At 45.6% G+C, this 14641-nt stretch overlaps 1 protein-coding gene across 3 annotated transcripts in view; it reads left to right on the forward strand.

Annotated features, from left to right (window-relative positions):
• The window catches only part of phip (pleckstrin homology domain interacting protein), a 111074-nt gene that overhangs the window by 60579 nt on the left and 35854 nt on the right, over positions 1 to 14641 (forward strand). For all 3 annotated transcript variants that reach the window (XM_071412409.1, XM_071412411.1, XM_071412410.1), the window contains exons 22-27: positions 3911 to 4054; positions 4653 to 4735; positions 8365 to 8566; positions 9790 to 9885; positions 12654 to 12761; positions 13907 to 14031. In XM_071412409.1, coding sequence (XP_071268510.1) covers positions 3911 to 4054; positions 4653 to 4735; positions 8365 to 8566; positions 9790 to 9885; positions 12654 to 12761; positions 13907 to 14031 — 758 coding nt within the window. The remainder of the gene's footprint in view (positions 1 to 3910; positions 4055 to 4652; positions 4736 to 8364; positions 8567 to 9789; positions 9886 to 12653; positions 12762 to 13906; positions 14032 to 14641) is intronic.

Here is a 14641-nt window from a genome sequence, read left to right on the forward strand (position 1 = left end):
GACATTAGTGCGTACGCCTAACATGCAGACTACACGAGCACGCGTGTATGTCCGTGTGCACATGTTCACCCACACCAAACGCTTTCAGGACACGCAAGATGAAATATCAAAAACAACTCTGAACCAACTATATTCATTTGGGGTCGAAACATATGAAACATTCATGGACATTTAGCTAGCTTGCTGTTGCTAGTTCATTTGTCCTGGGATATAAACACTGGGTTGTTATTTCAACTGAAATACAGAAAAACAAGACCTTGTGTATCTTTGTAGAATATTGACCCACTTTGAGTCACTCATCATTGTGTGTTCTCTACTCCCACAATTAATCCACAGATTAAAGAGGAGAGGATCTCTCCTAGTTAGTTTCCAGTGATCTCTCCTAGTTAGTTTCCAGTGATCTCTCCTAGTTAGTTTCTAGTGATCTCCTAGTTAGTTTCTAGTGATCTCTCCTAGTTAGTTTCTAGTGATCTCTACTAGTTAGTTTCTAGTGATCTCTACTAGTTAGTTTCTAGTGATCTCTCCTAGTTAGTTTCCAGTGATCTCTCCGAGTTAGTTTATAGTAATCTCTCCTAGTTAGTTTCTAGTGATCTCTCCTAGTTAGTTTCTAGTGATCTCTCCTAGTTAGTTTCTAGTGATCTCTCCTAGTTAGTTTCTAGTGATCTCTACTAGTTAGTTTCTAGTGATCTCTCCTGGTTAGTTTCTAGTGATCTTTCCTAGTTAGTATGTAGTAATCTCTCCTAGTTCAGTCTTCTTCGTTGGACTTTATATGGCAGTTGGCAACCAACTTTAAGGTGCATTACCACCACCAACTGGACTGGAGTGTGGACCTCAGTTCATCTTTCAATCACCCACGTGGGTATATGCTCCTAACAACCAATGAGGAGATGGGAGACGCGGCCTTGCAGTGCGTCAAGCATCAAACATAGAACCAAGTTCTATTTCAGCACCAGGCTACCCTGGCGCTCGTGAGCAGTTTGGATTCAGACCCTTTGACTTTTTCCACATTTTGTTACGTTACAGCCTTATTCTAAAATTGATTAAATTGTTTTTTTCCTCTCATCAATCTAGACACAATACCTCATAATGACAAAGCAACAACAGGTTTTTAGAAATATTTGCTAAAAAAACAAACAAAAAAAATGTACATAAAATTAACATTTACATAAGTATTCAGACTCTTTACTCAGTACTTTGTTGAAGCTCCTTTGGCAGCGATTACAGCCTCAAGTCTTCTTGGGTATGACGCTACAAGCTTGGCACACCTGTATTTGGAGAGTTTCTCCCATTCTTCTCTGCAGATCCTCTCAAGCTCTGTCAGGTTGGATAGGGAGCATTGCTGCACAGCTTGTCCCGAAGCCACTCCTGCGTTGTCTTGGCTGTGTGCTTAGGGTCGTTGTCCTGTTGGAAAGTGAACCTTCGCCCCAGTCTGAGGTCCTGAGTGCTCTGGAGCAGGTTTTCATCAAGGATCTCTCTGTACTTGGCTCCGTTCATCTTTCCCTTGATCCTGACTAGTCTCCCAGTCCCTGCTGCTGAAAAACATCCCCACAGCATGATGCTGCCACCACCATGCTTCACCGTAGGGATGATGCCAGGTTTCCTCCAGAAGTGACTCTTGGCATTCATCAGACCAGAGAATCTTGTTTCTCATATGCTGAGAGTCTTTAGGTGCCTTTTGGCAAACTCCAAGTGGGCTGTCATGTGCCTTTTACTGAGGAGTGGCTTCCGTCTGGCCACTCTACTATAAAGGCCTGATTGGTGGAGTGCTGCAGAGATGGTTGTCCTTCTGGAAGGTTCTCCCATCTCCACAGAGGAACTCTGGAGCTCTGTCAGAGTGACCATCGGGTTCTTGGTCAGCTCCCTGTCCAAGGCCCTTCTCCCCCGATTGCTCAGTTTGCCCGGGCAGCTCTAGGAAGACTCTTGGTGGTTCCAAACTTCTACCATTTAAGAATGATGGAGGCCATTGTGTTCTTGGGGACCTTCAATGCTGCAGACAGTTATTGGTCCCCTTCCCCAGATCTGTGCCTCGACACAATCCTGTTTCTGAGCTCTATGGACAATTCCTTCGACCTCATGGCTTGGTTTTTGCTCTGACATGCACTGTCAACTGTGGGACCTTTATATAGTCAGGTGTGTACCTTACCAAATCTTGTCCAATCCATTGCATTTACCACGGGTGGACTCCAAGTTGAAGAAACATCTCAAGGATTTGGCACGGTGGTCTAAGGCACTGCATCTCAGTGCAAGATGCGTCACTACAGTCCCTGGTTCGAATCCAGGCTTTATCACATCCGGCCGTGATTAGGGCACAATTGTCCCAGCGTCGTCCAGGTTTGGCCAGGGTTGGCCGTCATTGTAAATAAGAATGTGTTCCTAAAACTTCTTAGGGATAGGGTCTAGTTTCCTGAATTTTCTGACTGACGTGCCCAAAGTAAACAGCTGTTACTCACGCCCAGAAGCCAGGCTATGCATATAATTGGTAGCATTGAATAGAAAACACTTTGATGGTTCTGAAACTGTTAAAATAATGTCTGAGACTATAATAGAATTGATATGGCAGGCGAAAATCTGAAGAAAATTCAATTAGAGTTTTTTTTTTTTTTGAGCTCCCAGGCTCTTATAATGGGAACCTATTGTTTCTATGTAAATCCGTCTCCCATATTGCAATTCCTATGTCTTCCACTAGATCTCAACAGTCTTTAATTAAAGTTTCAGGTTTGTTTTTTTGAAAAACGAACAATTATTTGGAGCGAAGAGCACCAGAACAATATCAGTCTTTCAGAGAGCGCTTACTAATTTTCCTTTCCTTTTGAACAACTTTCCGTATGAAATATTATAGTTTATTTACATTTTAGGATTAAATAGAAACATCGTTTGACTTGTTTGGACAAAGTTTAGCTTTTTGGATTCCTTTGTCTGCATGTTGAATGAGTGGATTACTGGAGTCGATGGCTGAACAGACTTTTTGGGATATAAAGAAGGATTTTATCTAACGAAACGACCATTCATGTTGCAGCTGGGACCATTGGGATTAAAAACAGGAAGATCTTCAAAAGTAAGTGATTTATTTAATCGCTATTTGTGATTTTATGAAGCCTGTGCTGGTTGAAAAATATGTTGATGTGGGGCGCCGTCCTCAGACAATCGCATGGTATGCTTTCGCCGTAAAGCCTTTTTGAAATCGGACAACGCAGTTAGATTAACAAGAATTTAAGCTTTTAAATGATATAAAATACTTGTATGTTAATAAATGTTTAATATTAGGATTATTTATTTGAATTGAGCGCCCTCCAATTTCACCGGATGTTGTCGTCTGGTGTCCAAATAAATAAATGTAATAATAAATAAATAAAGGTTAAATATTTATACTTTTTTTAAATGATCAGTGGAAACACCTGCGTTCAATTTAGAGTCTCAAAGGGTCTATAAATAAGGTATTTCTGTTTTCTAAATGTTTTAATAAATTTGCAAAGCTTTCTAAACAGCAGTTTTTTTGTTCTTGGTCGTTATGGGGTTTTACGATACGGCTGTAACCGAACAATGTGGAACAAGTCTATGGGTCTGAATACTTTCCCAAGGCACTGAATGTGTAAAAAAAAATATATATAATTGCTACGCTCGCGTGCGAAACACGGGTGGTGTGGTCAGCATTTAAGCTTTAGGGACTAACTGTACACACACCAAATAGCCGATACGCCAATCGCTTTGGGGAATTGGCAGAAAATGTTTATGTCAATCCACAGAGGCAAAAAGGACCATGTTTATTCAATGAGACAAAAGCTGTGAATTTTGAGGTGGGCGGGTTAATTGTAATTGCGGGTGGGTGTGGTTGAACAAACAGCTCACCGTTAACACACACCCCTCAAGCAAGAGATATACATGAAGTTCCTATAACTTCTCTCTATTTCAGTTCCCCTCTCCAGAGTGTGTCGGGGCAGAGGAGGGGAGGAGTCAGGGTAACCGTGGCTACCAGACGCGTGCGGCCGCCGAGGAGACAAGTCGTCAGAGCGCTGAGGTTGCCGATGATGACTATGACAACGACAGCATCTCCGAGGTACGACGTGTTGTTGTTACCTTGACGCTGAAGAGCTTTCAAAAGTTGTCTGAAGAAGTTATGTAACCTGTAACACTGGTCAGTTGGTATAATGTTTTCTCACTCCCCTTCCCTCTCTCTCTCTCCCTCCCCCTTTCTCTCTCTCTCTCTCTCTCTCTCTCTCTCTCTCTCTCTCTCTCTCTCTCTCTCCTCCGCCTTTCTCTCTCTCTCTCTCTCTCTCCCTCCGCCTTTCTCTCCCTCTCTCTCTCTCTCTCCCTCCCCCTTTCTCTCTCTCTCCCTCCCCCTTTCTCTCTCTCTCTCTCTCCCTCCCCCTTTCTCTCTCTCTCCCTCCCCCTTTCTCTCTCTCTCTCTCTCTCCCTCCGCCTTTCTCTCTCTCTCTCTCTCCCTCCGCCTTTCTCTTTATCCCCCCTCTCTTTCTCTGTCCCCCTTTCTCTCTCTCTCTTCGCCCTCTCTCGCTCCCATCCCCTGTCTCCCATTTCTTTCACTTGCTCTCCCCCTCTCTTACTCCCCCATCTCTCTTTCTCCCCCGTTTCTCGCTCCCCCCTCTTTCTCCCACCCTTCTCTCCTCTGCCCCCCATCTCTCTGGCCCTCTATCCAGGGAGAGGTAGATGTACGTCCTAAACACACAGAGAAGGAGGGAGAAAAGAAGCAGACCTGGTCTGAAGACCACAGCAGCTCCAGGTAGGAACAGGAGACCTGGCCTGAAGACCACAGCAGCTCCAGGTAGGAACAGGAGACCTGGCCTGAAGACCACAGCAGCTCCAGGTAGGAACAGGAGACCTGGCCTGAAGACCACAGCAGCTCCAGGTAGGAACAGGAGACCTGGCCTGAAGACCACAGCAGCTCCAGGTAGGAACAGGAGACCTGGCCTGAAGACCACAGCAGCTCCAGGTAGGAACAGGAGACCTGGCCTGAAGACCACAGCAGCTCCAGGTAGGAACAGGAGACCTGGCCTGAAGACCACAGCAGCTCCAGGTAGGAACAGGAGACCTGGCCTGAAGACCACAGCAGCTCCAGGTAGGAACAGGAGACCTGGCCTGAAGACCACAGCAGCTCCAGGTAGGAACAGGAGACCTGGCCTGAAGACCACAGCAGCTCCAGGTAGGAACAGGAGACCTGGCCTGAAGACCACAGCAGCTCCAGGTAGGAACAGGAGACCTGGCCTGAAGACCACAGCAGCTCCAGGTAGGAACAGGAGACCTGGCCTGAAGACCACAGCAGCTCCAGGTAGGAACAGGAGACCTGGCCTGAAGACCACAGCAGCTCCAGGTAGGAACAGGAGACCTGGCCTGAAGACCACAGCAGCTCCAGGTAGGAACAGGAGACCTGGCCTGAAGACCACAGCAGCTCCAGGTAGGAACAGGAGACCTGGCCTGAAGACCACAGCAGCTCCAGGTAGGAACAGGAGACCTGGCCTGAAGACCACAGCAGCTCCAGGTAGGAACAGGAGACCTGGCCTGAAGACCACAGCAGCTCCAGGTAGGAACAGGAGACCTGGCCTGAAGACCACAGCAGCTCCAGGTAGGAACAGGAGACCTGGCCTGAAGACCACAGCAGCTCCAGGTAGGAACAGGAGACCTGGCCTGAAGACCACAGCAGCTCCAGGTAGGAACAGGAGACCTGGCCTGAAGACCACAGCAGCTCCAGGTAGGAACAGGAGACCTGGCCTGAAGACCACAGCAGCTCCAGGTAGGAACAGGAGACCTGGCCTGAAGACCACAGCAGCTCCAGGTAGGAACAGGAGACCTGGCCTGAAGACCACAGCAGCTCCAGGTAGGAACAGGAGACCTGGCCTGAAGACCACAGCAGCTCCAGGTAGGAACAGGAGACCTGGCCTGAAGACCACAGCAGCTCCAGGTAGGAACAGGAGACCTGGCCTGAAGACCACAGCAGCTCCAGGTAGGAACAGGAGACCTGGCCTGAAGACCACAGCAGCTCCAGAAAGGAACAGGAGACCTGGCCTGAAGACCACAGCAGCTCCAGGTAGGAACAGGAGACCTGGCCTGAAGACCACAGCAGCTCCAGGTAGGAACAGGAGACCTGGCCTGAAGACCACAGCAGCTCCAGGTAGGAACCGTATTTGTATACCCATCCAGGACCAGGATGCCATTGTTTCTGTAGGTAGGTTTGTGACTGTCTACCACTGCTGAGTACACGGTTATCGGATGTTCCTTGGCTGATTCTTGAGCCGCCTGTCCTCCAACAGTCAGATGGAGGTGTTTGTGGATCTCGTGTGTAAAACACATATGTTGCTATAGAGACTACTCTGAATCTATGTTGCTATAGTGACTACTCTGACTCTATGTTGCTATAGAGACTACTCTGACTCTATGTTGCTATAGAGACTACTCTGACTCTATGTTGCTATAGAGACTACTCTGACTCTATGTTGCTATAGAGACTACTCTGACTCTATGTTGCTATAGAGACTACTCTGAATCTATGTTGCTATAGAGACTACTCTGACTCTATGTTGCTATAGAGACTACTCTGACTCTATGTTGCTATAGAGACTACTCTGACTCTATGTTGCTATAGAGACTACTCTGACTCTATGTTGCTATAGAGACTACTCTGACTCTATGTTGCTATAGAGACTACTCTGACTCTATGTTGCTATAGAGACTACTCTGAATCTATGTTGCTATAGTGACTACTCTGACTCTATGTTGCTATAGAGACTACTCTGACTCTATGTTGCTATAGAGACTACTCTGAATCTATGTTGCTATAGTGACTACTCTGACTCTATGTTGCTATAGAGACTACTCTGAATCTATGTTGCTATAGTGACTACTCTGACTCTGTTGCTATAGTGACTACTCTGACTCTATGTTGCTATAGAGACTACTCTGAATCTATGTTGCTATAGTGACTACTCTGACTCTATGTTGCTATAGAGACTACTCTGAATCTATGTTGCTATAGTGACTACTCTGACTCTGTTGCTATAGTGACTACTCTGACTATGTTGCTATAGTGACTACTCTGACTATGTTGCTATAGTGACTACTCTGACTCTGTTGCTATAGTGACTACTCTGACTATGTTGCTATAGTGACTACTCTGACTATGTTGCTATAGTGACTACTCTGACTCTATGTTGCTATAGTGACTACTCTGACTCTATGTTGCTATAGTGACTACTCTGAATCTATGTTGCTATAGTGACTACTCTGACTCTGTTGCTATAGTGACTACTCTGACTATGTTGCTATAGTGACTACTCTGACTCTGTTGCTATACTGACTACTCTGACTCTGTTGCTATAGTGACTACTCTGAATCTATGTTGCTATAGTGGCTACTCTGACTGTTGCTATAGTGACTACTCTGACTCTGTTGCTATAGTGACTACTCTGACTCTGTTGCTATAGTGACTACTTTGACTCTATGTTGCTATAGTGACTACTCTGACTCTATGTTGCTATAGTGACTACTCTGACTCTATGTTGCTATAGTGACTACTCTGACTCTGTTGCTATAGTGACTACTCTGACTCTGTTGCTATACTGACTATTCTGACTCTGTTGCTATAGTGACTACTCTGAATCTATGTTGCTATAGTGACTACTCTCACTCTGTTGCTATAGTGACTACTCTCACTATGTTGCTATAGTTTCTACTCTGACTCTATGTTGCTATAGTGACTACTCTGACTCTATGTTGCTATAGTGACTACTCTGACTCTATGTTGCTATAGTGACTACTCTGACTCTATGTTGCTATAGTGACTACTCTGACTCTATGTTGCTATAGTGACTACTCTGACTCTATGTTGCTATAGTGACTACTCTGACTCTATGTTGCTATAGTGACTACTCTGACTCTATGTTGCTATAGTGACTACTACTCTGACTATGTTGCTATAGTGACTACTACTCTGACTCTATGTTGCTATAGTGACTACTCTGACTCTGTTGCTATAGTGCCTACTCTGACTCTATGTTGCTATAGTGACTACTACTCTGACTATGTTGCTATAGTGACTACTACTCTGACTCTATGTTGCTATAGTGACTACTCTGACTCTGTTGCTATAGTGCCTACTCTGACTCTGTTGCTATAGTGACTGCTCCAGTGACTGCTCTGACTCTGTTGCTATAGTGACTGCTCCAGTGACTACTCTGACTCTATGTTGCTATAGTGACTGCTCTGACTCTGTTGCTATAGTGACTGCTCCAGTGACTGCTCTGACTGTTGCTATAGTGACTGCTCCAGTGACTACTCTGACTCTGTTGCTATAGTGACTACTCTGACTCTGTTGCTATAGTGACTGCTCCAGTGACTACTCTGACTCTGTTGCTATAGTGACTGCTCCAGTGACTACTCTGACTGGACAGCAGATGCAGGGATCAACCTGGAACCACCGAAGAAGAGCGTGAAGGTGAAAAAGAAGAGCGGCGGCTCTGAGGAGGACGAAGAGAAGAAGACGAGAGATGGAAAGAAAGACAGGAAGAAAGACAAAGACGGAGGGCAACCAAAGAAGAAGAAGCCAAAGGAGAGGAGGAAGGTTTGTGTTTGGTATTTATTTATCATGCCCTCATTTTCACTGTGCCAACTACCGGTAACGTCATTGTAATCTGGCTGTGGGATTTAAACTCTGCATTATAAGGAGATTGTTTAACTACAGTTCAGTAAACTGAGCCATACAGTTACCTCTTTATGATGTACGTTGTTGAGGAAAAGTTGTGTAATTAAATCAGCCTGCAAGATTATAATGAGGTTCACAATGTTCTGCTCTGACTATAAGATTTCTACATTTTAAAGTTCTCTCAATTCAATTTCAATTGTAATTTCAATTCAAGGGGCTTTATTGTCATGGGAAACATATGTCAACGTTGCCAAAGCAAGTGATGTAGATAATAAACTAAACTGAAATAAACAATAAAAATGAACAGTAAATATTACACTCACAGAAGTTCCAAAAGAATAAAGACATTACAAATGTCATATTATGTGCAAATAGTTAAAGTACAAAAGGGAAAATAAATAAGCATAAATATGGTTTGTATTTACAATGGTGTTTGTTCTTCACTTGTTGACCTTTTCTTGTGGCAACAGGTCACGAATCTTGCTGCTGTGATGGAACACTGTGGTATTTCACCCAGTAGATATGGGAAAACAAATTCTTTGTTTATCTGTGTAATCTGAGGGAAATATGTGTCTCTAATATGGTCATACATTTGGCAGGAGGTTAGGAAGTGCAGCTCAGTTTCCACCTCATTTTGTGAGCAGTGAGCACATAGCCTGTCTTCTCTTGAGAGCCTGGTCTGCCTACGACGGCCTTTCTCAATAGCAAGGCTATGCTCACTGAGTCTGTACATAGTCAAAGCTTTCCTTAAGTTTGGTTCAGTCACAGTGGTCAGGTATTCTGCCACTGTGTACTCTCTGTTTAGGGCCAAAAAGCATTCTAGTTTGCTCAGTTTTTTGTTAATTCTTTCCAATGTGTCAAGTCATTATCTTTTTGTTTTCTCATGATTTGGTTGGGTCTAATTGTGTTGCTGTCCTGGGGCTCTGTGGGGTCTGTTTGTGTTTGTGAACAGAGCCCCAGGACCAGCTTGCTTAGGGGACTCTTCTCCAGGTTCATCTCTCTGTAGGTGATGGCTTTGTTATGGAAGGTTTGGGAATCTCTTCCTTTTAGGTGGTTGTAGAATTCAAGGGCTCTTTTCTGGATTTTGATAATTAGCGGGTATCGGCCTAATTCTGCTCTCCTCTCTCTCCGCGGCATTTCAGGAGGCGGGGTTATCTCTGGAGGAGTGGCTACCGTCAGCCTGGATCACTGACACAGTCCCTCGGAGATGTCCCTATATACCACAGATGGGAGACGAGGTAACACACCCAGCCAGCCAGGCAGTCCGTATCCTAACAGTGTGTTGTGTTGTCCAGGTGTCCTAAGAGTGTGTTGTTGTCCAGGTGTCCTAACAGTGTGTTGTTGTCCAGGTGTCCTAACAGTGTGTTGTTGTCCAGGTGTCCTAACAGTGTGTTGTGTTGTCCAGGTGTCCTAACAGTGTGTTGTTGTCCAGGTGTCCTAACAGTGTGTTGTTGTCCAGGTGTCCTAACAGTGTGTTGTTGTCCAGGTGTCCTAACAGTGTGTTGTTGTCCAGGTGTCCTAACAGTGTGTTGTTGTCCAGGTGTCCTAACAGGGTGTTGTTGTCCAGGTGTCCTAACAGTGTGTTGTGTTGTCCAGGTGTCCTAACAGTGTGTTGTGTTGTCCAGGTGTCCTAACAGTGTGTTGTTGTCCAGGTCTCCTAACAGTGTGTTGTTGTCCAGGTGTCCTAACAGTGTGTTGTTGTCCAGGTGTCCTAACAGTGTGTTGTTGTCCAGGTGTCCTAACAGTGTGTTGTTGTCCAGGTGTCCTAACAGTGTGTTGTTGTCCAGGTGTCCTAACAGTGTGTTGTTGTCCAGGTGTCCTAACAGTGTGTTGTTGTCCAGGTGTCCTAACAGTGTGTTGTGTTGTTCAGGTGTCCTAACAGTGTGTTGTGTTGTCCAGGTGTCCTAACAGTGTGTTGTTGTCCAGGTGTCCTAACAGTGTGTTGTTGTCCAGGTGTCCTAACAGTGTGTTGTTGTCCAGGTGTCCTAACAGTGTGTTGTTGTTCAGGTGTCCTAACAGTGTGTTGTTGTTCAGGTGTCCTAATAGTGTGTTGTTGTCCAGGTGTCCTAACAGTGTGTTGTTGTCCAGGTGTCCTAACAGTGTGTTGTTGTCCAGGTGTCCTAACAGTGTGTTGTTGTCCAGGTGTCCTAATAGTGTGTTGTTGTCCAGGTGTCCTAACAGTGTGTTGTTGTCCAGGTGTCCTAACAGTGTGTTGTTGTCCAGGTGTCCTAACAGGGTGTTGTTGTCCAGGTGTCCTAACAGTGTGATGTTGTCCAGGTGTCCTAACAGTGTGTTGTGTTGTCCTAACAGTGTGTTGTTGTTCAGGTGTCCTAATAGTGTGTTGTTGTCCAGGTGTCCTAACAGTGTGTTGTTGTCCAGGTGTCCTAACAGTGTGTTGTGTTGTCCAGGTGTCCTAACAGGGTGTTGTTGTCCAGGTGTCCTAACAGTGTGATGTTGTCCAGGTGTCCTAACAGTGTGTTGTTGTCCAGGTGTCCTAACAGTGTGTTGTTGTCCAGGTGTCCTAACAGTGTGTTGTTGTCCAGGTGTCCTAACAGTGTGTTGTTGTCCAGGTGTCCTAACAGTGTGTTGTTGTCCAGGTGTCCTAACAGTGTGTTGTTGTCCAGGTGTCCTAACAGTGTGTTGTTGTCCAGGTGTCCTAACAGTGTGTTGTTGTCCAGGTGTCCTAACAGTGTGTTGTTGTCCAGGTGTCCTAACACTGTGTTGTTGTCCAGGTGTCCTAACAGTGTGTTGTTGTCCAGGTGTCCTAACAGTGTGTTGTTGTCCAGGTTTCCTAACAGTGTGTTGTTGTCCAGGTGTCCTAACAGTGTGTCGTGTTGTCCAGGTGTCCTAACAGTGTGTCGTGTTGTCCAGGTGTCCTAACAGTGTGTTGTGTTGTCCAGGTGTCCTAACAGTGTGTTGTGTTGTCCAGGTGTCCTAACAGTGTGTTTTGTTGTCCAGGTGTCCTAACAGTGTGTTGTGTTGTCCTAACAGTGTGTTGTTGTTCAGGTGTCCTAACAGTGTGTTCTGTTGTCCAGGTGTCCTAACAGTGTGTTGTTGTCCAGGTGTCCTAACAGTGTGTTGTGTTGTGCAGGTGTCCTAACAGTGTGTTGTTGTGCAGGTGTCCTAACAGTGTGTTGTTGTCCAGGTGTCCTAACAGTGTGTTGTGTTGTCCAGGTTTCCTAACAGTGTGTTGTTGTCCAGGTGTCCTAAGAGTGTGTTGTTGTCCAGGTGTCCTAACAGTGTGTTGTGTTGTCCAGGTGTCCTAACAGTGTGTTGTTGTCCAGGTGTACTAACAGTGTGTTGTTGTCCAGGTGTCCTAACAGGGTGTTGTTGTCCAGGTGTCCTAACAGTGTGTTGTGTTGTCCAGGTGTCCTAACAGTGTGTTGTTGTCCAGGTGTCCTAACAGTGTGTTGTTGTCCAGGTATCCTAACAGTGTGTTGTTGTCCAGGTGTCCTAACAGTGTGTTGTTGTCCAGGTGTCCTAACAGTGTGTTGTGTTGTCCAGGTGTCCTAATAGTGTGTTGTTGTCCAGGTGTCCTAACAGTGTGTTCTGTTGTCCAGGTGTCCTAAGAGTGTGTTGTTGTCCAGGTGTCCTAACAGTGTGTTGTTGTCCAGGTGTCCTAACAGTGTGTTGTTGTCCAGGTGTCTTAGCAGTGTGTTGTGTTGTCCAGGTGTCCTAACAGTGTGTTGTGTTGTCCAGGTGTCCTAACAGTGTGTTGTGTTGTCCAGGTATCCTACCAGTGTGTTGTGTTGTCCAGGTGTCCTAACAGTGTGTTGTTGTCCAGGTGTCCTAACAGTGTGTTGTTGTCCAGGTGTCCTAACAGTGTGTTGTGTTGTCCAGGTATCCTACCTGTGTGTTGTGTTGTCCAGGTGTCCTAACAGTGTGTTGTTGTCCAGGTCTCCTAACAGTGTGTTGTTGTCCAGGTGTCCTAACAGGGTGTTGTTGTCCAGGTGTCCTAACAGTGTGTTGTTGTCCAGGTGTCCTAACAGTGTGTTGTGTTGTCCAGGTGTACTACTTCCGTCAGGGTCATGAGGCGTATGTAGAGATGACCAAACAGAACAAGATCTACAGCATCAACCCTAAGAAACAACCCTGGCACAAGATGGAACTACGGGTAACCACCGCACTACACACACTAACAACCCTGGCACAAGATGGAGTTATGGGTAACCACCCCACTAACACACTAACAACCCTGGTACACGATGGAGTTATGGGTAACCACCCCACTAACACACTAACAACCCTGGTACACGATGGAGTTATGGGTAACCACCCCACTAACACACTAACAACCCTGGCACAAGATGGAGTTATGGGTAACCACCCCACTAACACACACTAACAACCCTGGCACAAGATGGAGTTATGGGTAACCACCCCACTACACACACTAACAACCCTGGCACAAGATGGAGTTATGGGTAACCACCCCACTAACACACTAACAACCCTGGCACAAGATGGAGTTATGGGTAACCACCCCACTAACACACTAACAACCCTGGCACAAGATGGAGTTATGGGTAACCACCCCACTAACACACTAACAACCCTGGCACAAGATGGAGTTATGGGTAACCACCCCACTAACACACTAACAACCCTGGTACACGATGGAGTTATGGGTAACCACCCCACTAACACACTAACAACCCTGGTACACGATGGAGTTATGGGTAACCACCCCACTACACACACTAACAACCCTGGCACAAGATGGAGTTATGGGTAACCACCCCACTACACACACTAACAACCCTGGCACAAGATGGAGTTATGGGTAACCACCCAACTACACACACTAACAACCCTGGCACACGATGGAGTTACGGGTAACCACCCCACTACACACACTAACAACCCTGGCACACGATGGAGTTACGGGTAACCACCCCACTATCACACTAACAACCCTGGCACAAGATGGAGTTATGGGTAACCACCCCACTATCACACTAACAACCCTGGTACACGATGGAGTTATGGGTAACCACCCCACTAACACACTAACAACCCTGGTACACGATGGAGTTATGGGTAACCACCCCACTAACACACTAACAACCCTGGCACACGATGGAGTTATGGGTAACCACCCCACTAACACACTAACACACACACTAACACACACTAACACACTTCTCCAAGACAAATCCTTCTGGATCAAATGATCTGAATAAGATTGTGAGCTAAATGACTAAATCACCCTGACCTCAAGATCCAACTGTCTGGTATGGTGTGTGTGTGTGTGTGTAGGAGCAGGAGCTGGTGAAGATAGTAGGGCTAAAATATGAGGTTGGTCTCCCCTCTCTCTGCTGCCTCAAACTGGCCTTCCTGGACCCTGATACTGGCAAGCTGACTGGAGGATCCTTCTCCATGAAGTAACCATACCGTACTCTGTGTTCTCTCTGTGTCTGTCCGTGTGTCTGTTCTCTGTGTCTGTCCGTGTGTCTGTGTCTGTTCTATCTGTCTGGTCTCTCTGTGTCTGTCCGTGTGTCTGTGTCTTAGTTTGTGTGTACCTGTGCATGTCTGTGTTTGTGATATTGTGTGATTTGTGTTTGTGATATTGTGTGTCTGTGTTTGTGTATCTGTGTTTGTGATATTGTGTGTTTGTGTATCTGTGTTTGTGTATCTGTGTTTGTGATATTGTGTGTTTGTGTATCTGTGTTTGTGATATTGTGTGTTTGTGTATCTGTGTTTGTGTATCTGTGTTTGTGATATTGTTTGTTTGTGATATTGTGTGTTTGTGTATCTGTGTTTGTGTATCTGTGTTTGTGATATTGTGTGTTTGTGTGTCTGTGTTTGTGATATTGTGTGTTTGTGTATCTGTGTTTGTGATATTGTGTGTTTGTGTATCTGTGTTTGTGTATCTGTGTTTGTGATATTGTGTGTTTGTGTATCTGTGTTTGTGATATTGTGTGTTTGTGTGTCTGTGTTTGTGATATTGTGTGTTTGTGTATCTGTGTTTGTGATATTGTGTGTGTGATGTTG

This window comes from Salvelinus alpinus, chromosome 8 (genome assembly GCF_045679555.1).
Source record: "Salvelinus alpinus chromosome 8, SLU_Salpinus.1, whole genome shotgun sequence".
Classification (NCBI taxonomy): Eukaryota; Metazoa; Chordata; class Actinopteri; order Salmoniformes; family Salmonidae; genus Salvelinus; species Salvelinus alpinus.